Source organism: Drosophila mauritiana, chromosome X (assembly GCF_004382145.1).
Source record: "Drosophila mauritiana strain mau12 chromosome X, ASM438214v1, whole genome shotgun sequence".
Taxonomy (NCBI): domain Eukaryota; kingdom Metazoa; phylum Arthropoda; class Insecta; order Diptera; family Drosophilidae; genus Drosophila; species Drosophila mauritiana.
The window spans coordinates 5,303,066-5,318,565 of NC_046672.1; the positions used below are offsets into that span (position 1 = coordinate 5,303,066).

The 15,500-nt window shown below is 37.4% G+C and overlaps 1 protein-coding gene across 1 annotated transcript; it reads left to right on the top strand.

The window, feature by feature from the left end:
• The first annotated feature begins 4,766 nt into the window (after positions 1-4,766).
• Positions 4,767-6,235, top strand: LOC117148271. The gene is made up of 3 exons (XM_033315585.1): positions 4,767-5,013; positions 5,080-5,352; positions 5,537-6,235. The coding sequence occupies exons 1-3, from the start codon at positions 4,936-4,938 to the stop codon at positions 5,630-5,632; spliced, it is 447 nt and encodes a 148-aa protein (XP_033171476.1). The 5' UTR covers positions 4,767-4,935; the 3' UTR covers positions 5,633-6,235.
• The last annotated feature ends 9,265 nt before the right edge of the window (positions 6,236-15,500 follow it).

The following is a 15,500-nucleotide window of genomic DNA, read 5'->3' on the forward strand; positions in this document are numbered from 1 at the left end:
GAAGACGCAGCTGCACGTTATGATAAGTACGGGTATTGGCAACAAAGTAGTGGATGCAGCTACCCACCTGTGCGAAAGGTGATTGCATCGAGCTTATGCCGGCATAATGCCATTTGTGATGAGTGCACCTTTCATCGCTAAAACCTCTTTTAGAACCGCTCGTTGCTGTCATCTGGATTGAGTTCTTAAAGGCGCTACAAAGTTGCACTTTGCGTTGCAATTTAATTATAATTATAGTGCGCATAATGCGAAACACCCACGCATTTGCCAACACTTGAGGCAAAGTTACCTCGCTTCCGTTCCGGAAAATCTGCTCGTTTTTTCCAGCACTACGAGTATCTGTGTGCGCAGCGGCAAATTGAAAACTCTTAATGTCGTTGGTGATTTGATCAGGGCACCTCGTTAGTTTGGGCCCGCGGCGAGAAGGGAAGGCAGCCAGTTGGCAACTGCTAACTGATAATTTGATTATTATTATTATATATCTACGTAATATGCAGCGGGAAGCTGTGTGCATGTGCGTGTGTGGCTTGTGTGCACTTGAGTGTGTGGGTGTGGCCAATCATCAGCTCGGATTTCCATTTTTCCCGCTTGTTGCCTTGGGTGCCATAGATATGTGCATCCGCATCTATGTACATACGTGTGTGTAAGTAGCAATTTCCTGCCGCATGAGTGTGTGTGTGTTTGTGGGCGATATGTGATGTCTTTGTGTGCGCTGCTTTTAGATAGATCGAAAATTGTTGCTAAAGGCACTTGTGCTGTCGTAATTTCATAAATTGCGTAATTGCATTGGCGTTGGAGGAAAGGGAAAATGCGATAGGGAGTGAGAGAGGATGCAGTGTTTGATTAAAAATAACTTATTCCCAAATGATGTCTAATTTGCATTGGTTTCCAGCGAGAGAAAATTTATTGAAGCCAGAAAACTTCTCATTTGCATGCGCAATATTTCGTTGCATACTTTCGGGCCCTTAATTGGTGCTTACTTATTCATTATTTGTCGCATCAATTTAATTGATACTGAAAATAATATGGAAAGGGCAAGGTGTACCTTTACCTGGCCTACTCGCCTTTCCGAGAACCGAAACCACAATTAGGGCCCAGCCAAGCGAGCTGAACTGAAGATGGCCTCGCCTTTTGTTAGCCGAATGCACACTCCGGTTTCCATATCGAGTGCATATATTATTTACCAAACATGTACTTGAGTTATCACCGATACCGTATGCAAACGTAAATTTCCTTGGCTTTTTGACTACGTGGTCATTGGTCTACGTGCCAATCCAATTTCCTCGGCACATTGACTGTGGCTTTTCCTTGGCACGCTTTCAATTCGAATTTGCCGACATCGAAATGCAAAAAAAAAGAAACAAAAATATATAGAGGAAAAGCACACACACTCAGTGGAAAACAATTGGGGTGCCAGTGGCTCGGGACCCCTGCACCTGTAACTGGCTTTTCCGAAATGGCAGACAACTTTTCAGAGCAGCGCCAGCAGAGCGAAGCGTTTACATAAGTGGCAAGTACGGAGTCGTAAATCGTGGCAAATCGAGTTCGAGGCGAGTTCGGTGTTCCACTGGCTGTTCTCTGTTTCCCTGGACCACCTGGCCCACCTGGCCAAGTAAATTGATCAAAAATCACGCGAAGGAAATTGCTTTAAAATGTGCAGCGGCAGCTGAATTCAGCGAAGAGCAGATACTGAAGATGAAGTGGAAAAATCGCAGGGAGCTTGTGAAAAGTGAGTACAATTGGGGGGAAACGGGCCAATGAAATGCCAATTAAATTGATTTGAGACTACGATTTTTTTTCCCCATATACTCGTACATGGGGAGGTCATTAATGAGGTCTATAGGAAAATGTATTTTCGTTGATTGATTGACGGATTGATTGGCAATTCATTAGCATAAATTACCCGCAGAAACCGAACTTAAAGTGAGAGTCCCACCAGCGAAAGCTTAATGCCCTCGAATCTAGTTATACTTGGCGTTTTAAATAATATTTTCATTTGAAGTAAATTCGTTAACAACATCATTGAAAGCTGTCGAAGAACATGCACCCACAGCGGAGATGACAGTAAGCTCACGAATACGAGATGAGCCGCCAGACAATGAGATACAGATAGCAAATAAAGGATATTTAAAGAATGGAGGCAAGGACATCCTGTTGCACTTGGCCCATTTGATTGATGACGTTGGCACTTGAGTGCACACGATAATCATTTATAAGGCGCATAAATGTTCTGTTCCCTGGGGGAAAAGCTGGAAAATCCGAGGGGAAATGGGGATGGTTGTCAGCTGGCGTTGGCTGGCGGGTAAAAAGCGCCCAAAGACGAAGGGAATATCAGATTCAAATTCACTTGGCAGATATGCTGAGGTCGTTGCTATTTTGGGGTATTTCGGGACTCGAAGTTGGGGGGTTCTTGGTCTTGTCACGTCAGCTGCAGAGTCTGACAGCCACTGCACGAAATTTGCATTCAAATCGAGCCGTGTATCTGGGCAACTCAGTATCTGTATCTGACAGATACCCAGCTGGCACACTTCTTTGTCGAGGTTGAGAAATGGCTCCGGCCCAACTTGCCGCTTTCTTCCGAACTTCCTTCGAAGTGCCTGAAACTAATTATCTGCCTGCCCGCAAACGGTTACTCCAACTTTCGTCTAATTGGTCAAGTTATAGCCAAGTTTGTCATTATTAAAGAGCTCCACATGCATCTGAATCTGGAGTTTTTCAGCCAGAACTCTGCTTAATAGCTCACATGTCGCTCCTTTGGTCCTGCTCCCCATTTGCCCGTCGCCAAAGCAAACAAAATCTCGCTGATGCAGCAGCTGGCAATTACAGCGAATGCTTTTCTAATTAGATGCACCCACATTTTCCAATCCCCCCTCTCTACAACATGGGTGGAAAAGCGATGGAAAATGCCTGAGTGCGTAAGCGAAAAACCAGCCATGTGCATGAATCGTAGGCGAGATATATCACTAAACAATGCACTCTCAGCAACGTGCCACTGACTATAAGTTGGATATCTAGTTAAAAACTATTTAGATGCTTTTGCTGATAGTCAGTGGTTTAAAGCGCACAGTTATAAAGTCTTCTGTGCACTCATCGAATTCGAAGTCCTAAAGAAATCAAAGAAATGTCCATAGGTAATCATAATTTTCTGCCATTGAGACTCGCACGCCCTCAAGTGAAAATCCGCTCTCCAGCCAATTTTCTTCGCTTTTCCCCCGCACATTTCCCCCGCTTTCCCAGATGATTCGATGCTTATCGATGAGCGCAAATCTCGTGCCTCCCATATTTATGTATAAATATAAATGCATACATATATATGCATAAGCTTTTAGAAATCATGTATACATTTGACTGTTTGTTACCCCCGAGATGGAAACTGCACTTTATCGGTTAAATTGCTCAAGTGCAGTTCATTTATGTTTTTCGTGCTCATTTCCGCTTGTTGTGGCCGATTTCCGTCGCATAGATATCTCACTCAGCATTTTCCGCTCTGCATTAGAATATGTGAATCTGTGAATCTGTGACTGTGTCTGAATCTCAGTCAGTCGAGGTGATTGTGCAAGTGACCTTGGCCAGGAGTCGGGGGGCCACCCATGCGCCCATTTCGTAAACGAGCCACCTCTCCTGAACATGAGTCAATTAATATAACTCAATTTGATGTCGGGCCAGAGTGTTTCGACTGCTACCCTATAGAAGTATCTATGCATTTTCAAGAGGTTCGAACTTTCACGATTGAATGTGTAAAATCATACATGAGTAGCGAGAAATCAAAATAAAATATGAACACTAATTGTATCTCTAATATCTTTGTAGCTTTGTATCTTAATATTTTTGTATGAAGTAGTGTGTTCAAAGTTCGTCAAACTTCTCTGACCACCAAATGGCTTGTGTATTTACATATTCCGTTTGGTGTGATATGATATGTGCCGGGCAGTTTGTGTTTTGCAATGTGAATCACGACGAAATTGCATTTGATTTTGGGAGGCTCGCATTTGCATTCGCATTCGGACTTGTGCAGCGATTTATCCGTTTAGTAACTTAATCAATTAGCCTGCTGTGCCGATTAAAATAACGAGAAGCCGATAACAAATGCGATTTGAGTGGCACAACCTAATGATGCTGGCATTAAGATAGAGATGGAAATTCGAATGCACAGTGGTCCAAAGGGCCCAACCTCAATCTGCATGTCACAAGCAACAATGCCACTCATAAAAGCTCGGCACTTCACACGAATAAAAAGCTTTGCTCACCCAGTAACCGTCACCTTGCCTGATGAATATACATATATTTAGTATATCCCTGGAGGTCAGTGAGTCACACCGTGCTATATTCACCCCTTGACACCCCCCACGAAAATTAGTATAATGTAACGAAGAAGCATTCGCAATCGTCAAAATGAACAGACTCAAATGAACAGACCCAAGACTACAGTTAGTAAGACGAATCAAACTCATTTCATTCATTTATTGTAAATACACAGCCTGCTTAAACTAATAATCCTATCTTAAATAAATAAATAATAATAAATATAATAAATAAATAATCTCTTAAATATTTGTATTTTCATTAGATACAATTTGAATGCAGAACGCGTATTGAGTTGTATGAACTACATTTCCTGATCGTTTCGCCCCACTGTGCCATGTGTTGCTCGCTCTCTCTCTCTCTCTCTCTCTCTTTCGCCCGCTGCTCGCTCTCGCTCTCGCAATTGTTGTTTTATTCGCCGAGTGTAACGATGGGAGAATTCTGAGTATTTGTGTTTGCGAGCAGTGTTGTTTGTATTACTTCAGTGGCATTCTGTGCGTGCTGGCGAGCGCAATATGAATTAGTCAGCGGCGCTTCGCTACATTTGCTATATTCGCTCGATTCTGAGGCATCTATCCGGCTGGACAATCTGGACTAACTGCATCCAAAGCGTTTATAACTGCATCTGCCGCGATGTCGTTGACGGGAACCCAGGACTACGATCGCAAGTACCTGCTCAGCATGCCGGGCCTGTGCAAGCTGGCCTGTTTGGTAATTAGCCTTACACATATGTGCCATTGTGTATCCCCCTAACGTGTGCATGTGTGTGTGTTTCAGCTGTGCAGCTTTGTTGGAATACTGTGCATCATCTGCGGACCGGTGCGCGTGAGCAATTTCCGCGGCAGTTTCTACCTGGCCGTGGTCACCATCGGATTCGTGGCCACCGGCTGCCTGCTCCTGGCCAGGTACCTTCGCTTGTGGCAGCGCCAGTTCTGCCGGTGCGATCCCACGCTCTGGTCCCTGGCGGTGCACTCCTCATTGGCCCTGGCCTACTTCGCGGCCTCCGGACTCGTCCTCTCCCTGGACATTGGAGCCTACACGGCGGCGGCGGTAAGTGGCGTTCTCGCAGTAAGGCAAAGGTGGTCGAAAACCAATAGTATTATGGCTCAGTTTTCTAGCTAATGAGTAAGCAGGGAAAGATACCACCCTCCAGCTGGAGCCGTTTCATTCACTCGCTGCGATGAACTCTCTGAAGACCCGTCTAATACCCCCTATTCTCTACTTTTTATTACAGTTCTTCGGCCTGACAGCATTTTGCATCAATGGACTGGAGGCCTATGGAAACTATCGGCGCAGTCGCCAGCGGGAGGTGGCCACCCAAACGATATAGACTTGGCTTCAGGTGCACGAACCCAGCTTTTGGTGGCTCTTACTACGTTAGGCTTACTCTGTGTGTGTGTATCTGTGAGAGGGCGAGTATCTGTGTGTCGTTCGAGCGAGTATCTGTGTGCGAATGAGTATCTGTGAGTGCGTGTGTGAGTGAGTTGGAGAGAGCGAGTATCGCTTGCGTTTGCTTGAAGCATTTAAGTCTGAAGTTTGAAATTGTGGCAAGCTTTTGTCGCGGGAACAGTTACCGTATGTGTTATCTAATAGTCGCTAGATATAGGTCAAGAAGTGAAGAAGATAAAGCCAGTCGATCGCAGCAATAACGTAGATATAATAGCGAACAGATAGCGAGAGAAAACCACTAACAAGAGAGCAAATTCCAAAGAGATAAGTTGTATTGTGCCCACTGGCTCTGCTTCTTCCCTTCTTCTGATAACTGGTTAACAATGCGTGAATATATATATGTATATATACATATAGATTTTTTTTACCTTTATTAAGTACATAGTATTCGTGTGTCTCAAGTGAATATACATTGAAGTAGTTAGTTTAATATCGATCCGCAGCACAATGCTTTTTATGACCACTGAATTGTTGTATTTATAAACAAAAAAAAAACCGTTAGCAATGGAAGAATAAAAAATACATGAGTGTAATTTGTAAATGAAGCGGTTTTTTAATGCGTAAATTGGGCTTGAATGTCAATTGTTTAATGAAGAGTTGATCATGCTCTCCAAATGTATATTGATTCATTTACGCAAAAGGCCACTTTCCCGAGGCTATTGTTTATTTATTTCACTGCGACCATGTTGGCTTGCACAACAAGCTATTTTCACCAAACACTGCCGGATAGAATTTTTGCAACCGGCGCTCCATGAAAAAGATATCGCCAGCCTGCACACCTTTGTTTACCTTATCCGCACTGAAACTGAAAATAAACAGGTATACTACGGTGTCCCCCAGTCCGATTTTGCTTCTCGTTTCGTTTTGGTTTCGGTGCTCTGTAAGCTGTTGCCATTGTTGGCTTTTCAAATCTTTTGAACCACCCACAACCAAACGCCCATCACCCACGAAGCAGCACCCAACGCCCACAAAAAAGCACTTGCCTCTTCTATTGTTGGTGTTGTTTTGGGGGCACCCGCCTCATTATTATTACTTTTGTTGCCAGTTTGATGAAGTTTTCGCCTCGATTCTTGTCTATTTCTGGCACGATTTATTCATAGTTAGTTGTTCGCCGAGCATAAGCAAATTTTCAGCCAAGTACGCTTAACAACGTAATGAAGAGCGCAATATATTCATGTGTTTTATGCCGAAAGCGAAAAAAAAGACGAACAAATTCATAATAAATGTGTATAAATGGAGCTGCATTGCAGACATAATATGGTTTTCGCATTGCTTTACACGTGCGGTAGGCAACCCTGAAAAGTGCTGCCAGTTGTCATGACCACTCATGACCTTGTGTACTTATCGGCAGTGTGCACAGAGAAAAACCATGTCCTTTAAAGGGTAATTTCTTTTCCATACAAGCTTCATTTAATTGATATATTTATGTGGTCTTGGCTCTGCTGTAAGTAGTTAATTTTTTGCGGTGCTTCCCAGCCCTCTTAGCCAAATGATCATTTAATTATTTCTTCGTCGGCAGCTCTTAGCACTTCCCATACCTAATGTGCCATAATTTCTGCCCCACCATCGACGCTCTCGGCCATGCAAGTCACGTAAAGTGAAATTAATTAGTCTTGTTTGCCAGTTAGTCAGCCTCCTTTCGGGACGGCAAGACGAGAAAGTGGAAAAGCGGAACAGCAGGGCAAGGGGTCAATCCTTGAGTGATTGAAATGCAATCGTGTGGACCGAGTTCATATTGAGTTTGTGGAAATGTCATCGGTCCGCACTTCCTGCCAGCAAATGATTTATGCCGCCTGCAATTTGGAAGTCGGCTGGCTTAAAACATTTTCTTTTTCCGCTCATAGGATCGTGGTCAGCAGCTCAATTGGAAAATGTGCCATGGCAACGCTAGCTGTTTCATAATTCGCTTCTGGCCTAATTAGCTGCTAACATATCTGCGATAAAACATCAATGGATGGCAAGTGAATGGAGTCCGTAATAACCACAGGGTCTGGCTCAGATGATAACTGTTGCCCAAATTACAAATTGTAATTGAGTGGGGTGGGTTGGGTTGTTGTGAGGGAGCAACGTCCTTAATTAATGAAATCATTCTCAAATCAAACGCGCATTTAATCAAAGTCAAGTCGCCGTTCCTTGTGCAATTTATCTGGCTTGGTCCTGCACTTGGCGAAATTTATGTGGTCAAAATAGGCTAATCCAATTTCCCTAATAATACGATGTATTTCACAGTTCCTTCACTTTCAGCGCTCAAATGTCTGGTTATTATCCCTGAACTATAATTAATGTTAAGCGATTTAAATACTAGTGTATACTTCGGTTGGAACAAATAGGCATTTCTTTTAAAGAGGATATTTTTTAATTTGTTACGCTTCTCTTTGAACCGTTTTGTGGCATTGCCGTCCCAGCCAATCCATTCCATTCAGGCCAAACACTGCGGTGGCCAAATGACGCGCTGAAATGCGGGCCTAGCACCCGCTCTCACCACCCCCTTGACCCGCTTTTGGCCCACTTTCGAACCTCCTTTTGGCCGCCCGCCTTTACCACAGCTATGCAAACGCTTTGGGATGCTAATGCGGCCAAAATAAATGATGGCATGAAGGCATCTTTGGTCGTTTTCTTGCCGCCTTCATCTTTCATCGGCTGTTGCTTTATTCTGTTTTTGTATTCTGCTCTTCGCTTTTGGCATTACTTTTAATTTTCAGCGTCCGCATTTCATTTCTGGAAGCCGGTAATTGTCGTCCTTGCCTTTAAAACACCCGATACCTCAATTTGTTGATATTTTCGCAATTTGCATAATTATTTAAAGTCATTTTAAAAATTAACAATCGATTGGAACGATTCCTTGCTGTAAGAGCGATTTTTCCACAACTTTAATTTGGATGAATTTGTGATGTCAATTTTTATCATAACTTGACTAAAACTGATCATAAAGATAAAAGAATAGCTGTTTTGAGCAGCTAATTAAGAAGGCTATCCAACCCAATCACTTTTTGACGGATATAGGAAAACTTATTTTTGGTCAGATTTTCTCATTTTTGGTAAGGGGTTACATCATCAAAATTTGCAAAAAATGGCCAAAAAATAGAATTCCCATTTGTGGACACAGTTCGTTTGGAAATTTAAATACGAGCGCAACGAGGTATGGCATTCTATATTCAGACAATTACTATTAAAGTTGTGTGCAAAAAACTGATTATTTTATATCGGAAAATCAAAAAAAATATTTTGGCAATAATTAGGAAATTTCAGATGGGCATTTTAATCATAACTTGACTAAAACTGATCATAAAGATAAAAGAATAGCTGTTTTGAGCAGCTAATTAAGAAGGAAATTTAAATACGAGCTCAACGAGGTATGGCATTCTATATTCAGACAATTACTATTAAAGTTGTGTGCAAAAAACTGATTATTTTATATCGCAAAATCAAAAAAAATATTTTGGCAATAATTAGGAAATTTCAGATGGGCATTTTAATCATAACTTGACTAAAACTGATCATAAAGATAAAAGAATAGCTGTTTTGAGCAGCTAATTAAGGAGGCTATCCAACCCTATCATTTTTTGACGGATATAGGAAAACTTATTTTTGGGCCATTTTTCGCATTTTTGGTAAGGGGTTACATCTTCAAAATTTGCAAAAAATGGCCAAAAAATAGAATTCCCATTTGTGGACACAGTTCGATTGGAAATTTAAATACGAGCTCAACGAGGTATGGCATTCTATATTCAGACAATTACTATTAAAGTTGTGTGCAAAAAACTGATTATTTTATATCGGAAAATCAAAAAAAAAATATTTTGGCAATAATTAGGAAATTTCAGATGGGCATTTTAATCATAACTTGACTAAAACTGATCATAAAGATAAAAGAATAGCTGTTTTGAGCAGCTAATTAAGGAGGCTATCCAACCCTATCATTTTTTGACCGATATAGGAAAACTTATTTTTGGTCAGATTTTCTCATTTTTGGTAAGGGGTTACATCATCAAAATTTGCAAAAAATGGCCAAAAAATAGAATTCCCATTTGTGGACACAGTTCGTTTGGAAATTTAAATACGAGCTCAACGAGGTATGGCATTCTATATTCAGACAATTACTATTAAAGTTGTGTGCAAAAAACTGATTATTTTATATCGGAAAATCAAAAAAAATATTTTGGCAATAATTAGGAAATTTCAGATGGGCATTTTAATCATAACTTGACTAAAACTGATCATAAAGATAAAAGAATAGCTGTTTTGAGCAGCTAATTAAGGAGGCTATCCAACCCTATCATTTTTTGACCGATATAGGAAAACTTATTTTTGGTCAGATTTTCTCATTTTTGGTAAGGGGTTACATCATCAAAATTTGCAAAAAATGGCCAAAAAATAGAATTCCCATTTGTGGACACAGTTCGTTTGGAAATTTAAATACGAGCTCAACGAGGTATGGCATTCTATATTCAGACAATTACTATTAAAGTTGTGTGCAAAAAACTGATTATTTTATATCGGAAAATCAAAAAAAAATATTTTGGCAATAATTAGGAAATTTCAGATGGGCATTTTAATCATAACTTGACTAAAACTGATCATAAAGATAAAAGAATAGCTGTTTTGAGCAGCTAATTAAGAAGGAAAATTAAATACGAGTTCAACGAGGTATGGCTTTCTATATTCAGACAATTACTATTAAAGTTGTGTGCAAAAAACTGATTATTTTATATCGCAAAATCAAAAAAAATATTTTGGCAATAATTAGGAAATTTCAGATGGACATTTTAATCATAACTTGACTAAAACTGATCATAAAGATAAAAGAATAGCTGTTTTGAGCAGCTAATTAAGGAGGCTATCCAACCCTATCATTTTTTGACGGATATAGGAAAACTTATTTTTGGTCAGATTTTCTCATTTTTGGTAATTTGCAAAAAATGGCCAAAAAATAGAATTCCCATTTGTGGACACAGTTCGTTTGGAAATTTAAATACGAGCTCAACGAGGTATGGCATTCTATATTCAGACAATTACTATTAAAGTTGTGTGCAAAAAACTGATTATTTTATATCGGAAAATCAAAAAAAATATTTTGGCAATAATTAGGAAATCTTTAATCATAACTTGACTAAAACTGATCATAAAGATAAAAGAATATCTGTTTTGAGCAGCTAATTAAGGAGGCTATCCAACCCTATCATTTTTTGACGGATATAGGAAAACTTATTTTTGGTCAGATTTTCTCATTTTTGGTAAGGGGTTACATCATCAAAATTTGCAAAAAATGGCCAAAAAATAGAATTCCCATTTGTGGACACAGTTCGTTTGGAAATTTAAATACGAGCTCGACGAGGTATGGCATTCTATATTCAGACAATTTCTATTAAAGTTGTGTGCAAAAAACTGATTATTTTATATCGGAAAATCAAAAAAAATATTTTGGCAATAATTAGGAAATTTCAGATGGGCATTTTAATCATAACTTGACTAAAACTGATCATAAAGATAAAAGAATATCTGTTTTGAGCAGCTAATTAAGGAGGCTATCCAACCCTATCATTTTTTGACGGATATAGGAAAACTTATTTTTGGTCAGATTTTCTCATTTTTGGTAAGGGGTTACATCATCAAAATTTGCAAAAAATGGCCAAAAAATAGAATTCCCATTTGTGGACACAGTTCGTTTGGAAATTTAAATACGAGCTCGACGAGGTATGGCATTCTATATTCAGACAATTTCTATTAAAGTTGTGTGCAAAAAACTGATTATTTTATATCGGAAAATCAAAAAAAATATTTTGGCAATAATTAGGAAATTTCAGATGGGCATTTTAATCATAACTTGACTAAAACTGATCATAAAGATAAAAGAATATCTGTTTTGAGCAGCTAATTAAGGAGGCTATCCAACCCTATCATTTTTTGACGGATATAGGAAAACTTATTTTTGGTCAGATTTTCTCATTTTTGGTAAGGGGTTACATCATCAAAATTTGCAAAAAATGGCCAAAAAATAGAATTCCCATTTGTGGACACAGTTCGTTTGGAAATTTAAATACGAGCTCAACGAGGTATGGCATTCTATATTCAGACAATTTCTATTAAAGTTGTGTGCAAAAAACTGATTATTTTATATCGGAAAATCAAAAAAAATATTTTGGCAATAATTAGGCAATTTCAGATGGGCATTTTAATCATAACTTGACTAAAACTGATCATAAAGATAAAAGAATAGCTGTTTTGAGCAGCTAATTAAGAAGGAAAATTAAATACGAGCTCAACGAGGTATGGCTTTCTATATTCAGACAATTACTATTAAAGTTGTGTGCAAAAAACTGATTATTTTATATCGGAAAATAAAAAAAAATATTTTGGCAATAATTAGGAAATTTCAGATGGGCATTTTAATCATAACTTGACTAAAACTGATCATAAAGATAAAAGAATAGCTGTTTTGAGCAGCTAATTAAGAAGGAAAATTAAATACGAGCTCAACGAGGTATGGCTTTCTATATTCAGACAATTACTATTAAAGTTGTGTGCAAAAAACTGATTATTTTATATCGCAAAATCAAAAAAAATATTTTGGCAATAATTAGGAAATTTCAGATGGACATTTTAATCATAACTTGACTAAAACTGATCATAAAGATAAAAGAATAGCTGTTTTGAGCAGCTAATTAAGGAGGCTATCCAACCCTATCATTTTTTGACGGATATAGGAAAACTTATTTTTGGTCAGATTTTCTCATTTTTGGTAATTTGCAAAAAATGGCCAAAAAATAGAATTCCCATTTGTGGACACAGTTCGTTTGGAAATTTAAATACGAGCTCAACGAGGTATGGCATTCTATATTCAGACAATTACTATTAAAGTTGTGTGCAAAAAACTGATTATTTTATATCGGAAAATCAAAAAAAATATTTTGGCAATAATTAGGAAATTTCAGATGGGCATTTTAATCATAACTTGACTAAAACTGATCATAAAGATAAAAGAATATCTGTTTTGAGCAGCTAATTAAGGAGGCTATCCAACCCTATCATTTTTTGACGGATATAGGAAAACTTATTTTTGGTCAGATTTTCTCATTTTTGGTAAGGGGTTACATCATCAAAATTTGCAAAAAATGGCCAAAAAATAGAATTCCCATTTGTGGACACAGTTCGTTTGGAAATTTAAATACGAGCTCGACGAGGTATGGCATTCTATATTCAGACAATTTCTATTAAAGTTGTGTGCAAAAAACTGATTATTTTATATCGGAAAATCAAAAAAAATATTTTGGCAATAATTAGGAAATTTCAGATGGGCATTTTAATCATAACTTGACTAAAACTGATCATAAAGATAAAATAATAGCTGTTTTGAGCAGCTAATTAAGGAGGCTATCCAACCCTATCATTTTTTGACGGATATAGGAAAACTTATTTTTGGTCAGATTTTCTCATTTTTGGTAAGGGGTTACATCATCAAAATTTGCAAAAAATGGCCAAAAAATAGAATTCCCATTTGTGGACACAGTTCGTTTGGAAATTTAAATACGAGCTCAACGAGGTATGGCATTCTATATTCAGACAATTACTATTAAAGTTGTGTGCAAAAAACTGATTATTTTATATCGGAAAATCAAAAAAAATATTTTGGCAATAATTAGGAAATTTCAGATGGGCATTTTAATCATAACTTGACTAAAACTGATCATAAAGATAAAAGAATAGCTGTTTTGAGCAGCTAATTAAGAAGGAAATTAAATACGACTCAACGAGTATGGCATTCTATATTCAGACAATTATAAAAGTGAAAAAAAAATAAAAAAAAAAAAAAATAATAGGAAATTTCAGATGGGCATTTTAATCATAACTTGACTAAAACTGATCATAAAGATAAAAGAATAGCTGTTTTGAGCAGCTAATTAAGGAGGCTATCCAACCCTATCATTTTTTGACGGATATAGGAAAACTTATTTTTGGTCAGATTTTCTCATTTTTGGTAAGGGGTTACATCATCAAAATTTGCAAAAAATGGCCAAAAAATAGAATTCCCATTTGTGGACACAGTTCGTTTGGAAATTTAAATACGAGCTCAACGAGGTATGGCATTCTATATTCAGACAATTACTATTAAAGTTGTGTGCAAAAAACTGATTATTTTATATCGGAAAATCAAAAAAAATATTTTGGCAATAATTAGGAAATTTCAGATGGGCATTTTAATCATAACTTGACTAAAACTGATCATAAAGATAAAATAATAGCTGTTTTGAGCAGCTAATTAAGAAGGCTATCCAACCCTATCACTTTTTGACCGATTTAGGAAAACTTATTTTTGGGCCATTTTTCGCATTTTTGGTAAGGGGTTACATCATCAAAATTTGCAAAAAATGGCCAAAAAATAGAATTCCCATTTGTGGACACAGTTCGATTGGAAATTTAAATACGAGCTCAACGAGGTATGGCATTCTATATTCAGACAATTACTATTAAAGTTGTGTGCAAAAAACTGATTATTTTATATCGGAAAATCAAAAAAAATATTTTGGCAATAATTAGGAAATTTCAGATGGGCATTTTAATCATAACTTGACTAAAACTGATCATAAAGATAAAAGAATAGCTTTTTTGAGCAGCTAATTAAGAAGGAAATTTAAATACGAGCTCAACGAGGTATGGCATTCTATATTCAGACAATTACTATTAAAGTTGTGTGCAAAAAACTGAACTGAAAAAAAATATTTTGGCAATAATTAGGAAATTTCAGATGGGCATTTTAATCATAACTTGACTAAAACTGATCATAAAGATAAAAGAATAGCTGTTTTGAGCAGCTAATTAAGGAGGCTATCCAACCCTATCATTTTTTGACGGATATAGGAAAACTTATTTTTGGTCAGATTTTCTCATTTTTGGTAAGGGGTTACATCATCAAAATTTGCAAAAAATGGCCAAAAAATAGAATTCCCATTTGTGGACACAGTTCGTTTGGAAATTTAAATACGAGCTCAACGAGGTATGGCATTCTATATTCAGACAATTACTATTAAAGTTGTGTGCAAAAAACTGATTATTTTATATCGGAAAATCAAAAAAAATATTTTGGCAATAATTAGGAAATTTCAGATGGGCATTTTAATCATAACTTGACTAAAACTGATCATAAAGATAAAAGAATAGCTGTTTTAAGCAGCTAATTAAGAGGCTATCCAACCCTATCATTTTTTGACGGATATAGGAAAACTTATTTTTGGTCAGATTTTCGCATTTTTGGTAAGGGGTTACATCATCAAAATTTGCAAAAAATGGCCAAAAAATAGAATTCCCATTTGTGGACACAGTTCGTTTGGAAATTTAAATACGAGCTCAACGAGGTATGGCATTCTATATTCAGACAATTACTATTAAAGTTGTGTGCAAAAAACTGATTATTTTATATCGGAAAATCAAAAAAAATATTTTGGCAATAATTAGGCAATTTCAGATGGGCATTTTAATCATAACTTGACTAAAACTGATCATAAAGATAAAATAATAGCTGTTTTAGCAGCTAATTAAGAGGCTATCCAACCCTATCATTTTGACGATTAGGAAAACTTATTTTTGGCATTTTCCATTTTGGTAAGGGTTACATCATCAAAATTTGCAAAAAATGGCCAAAAATAGAATTCCATTGTGGACACAGTTCGATTGGAAATTTAAATACGAGCTCAACGAGGTATGGCATTCTATATTCAGACAATTACTATTAAAGTTGTGTGCAAAAAACTGAT

Coding starts and splice junctions, on each gene's coding strand:
- LOC117148271 (XM_033315585.1), top strand. CDS start 4,936: ATGTCGTTGACGGGAACCCAGGACTACGATCGCAAGTACCTGCTCAGC. Junction 5,014..5,079: donor TGTGCAAGCTGGCCTGTTTG/GTAATTAGCCTT, acceptor TGTGTGTTTCAG/CTGTGCAGCTTTGTTGGAAT. Junction 5,353..5,536: donor GAGCCTACACGGCGGCGGCG/GTAAGTGGCGTT, acceptor TTTTTATTACAG/TTCTTCGGCCTGACAGCATT.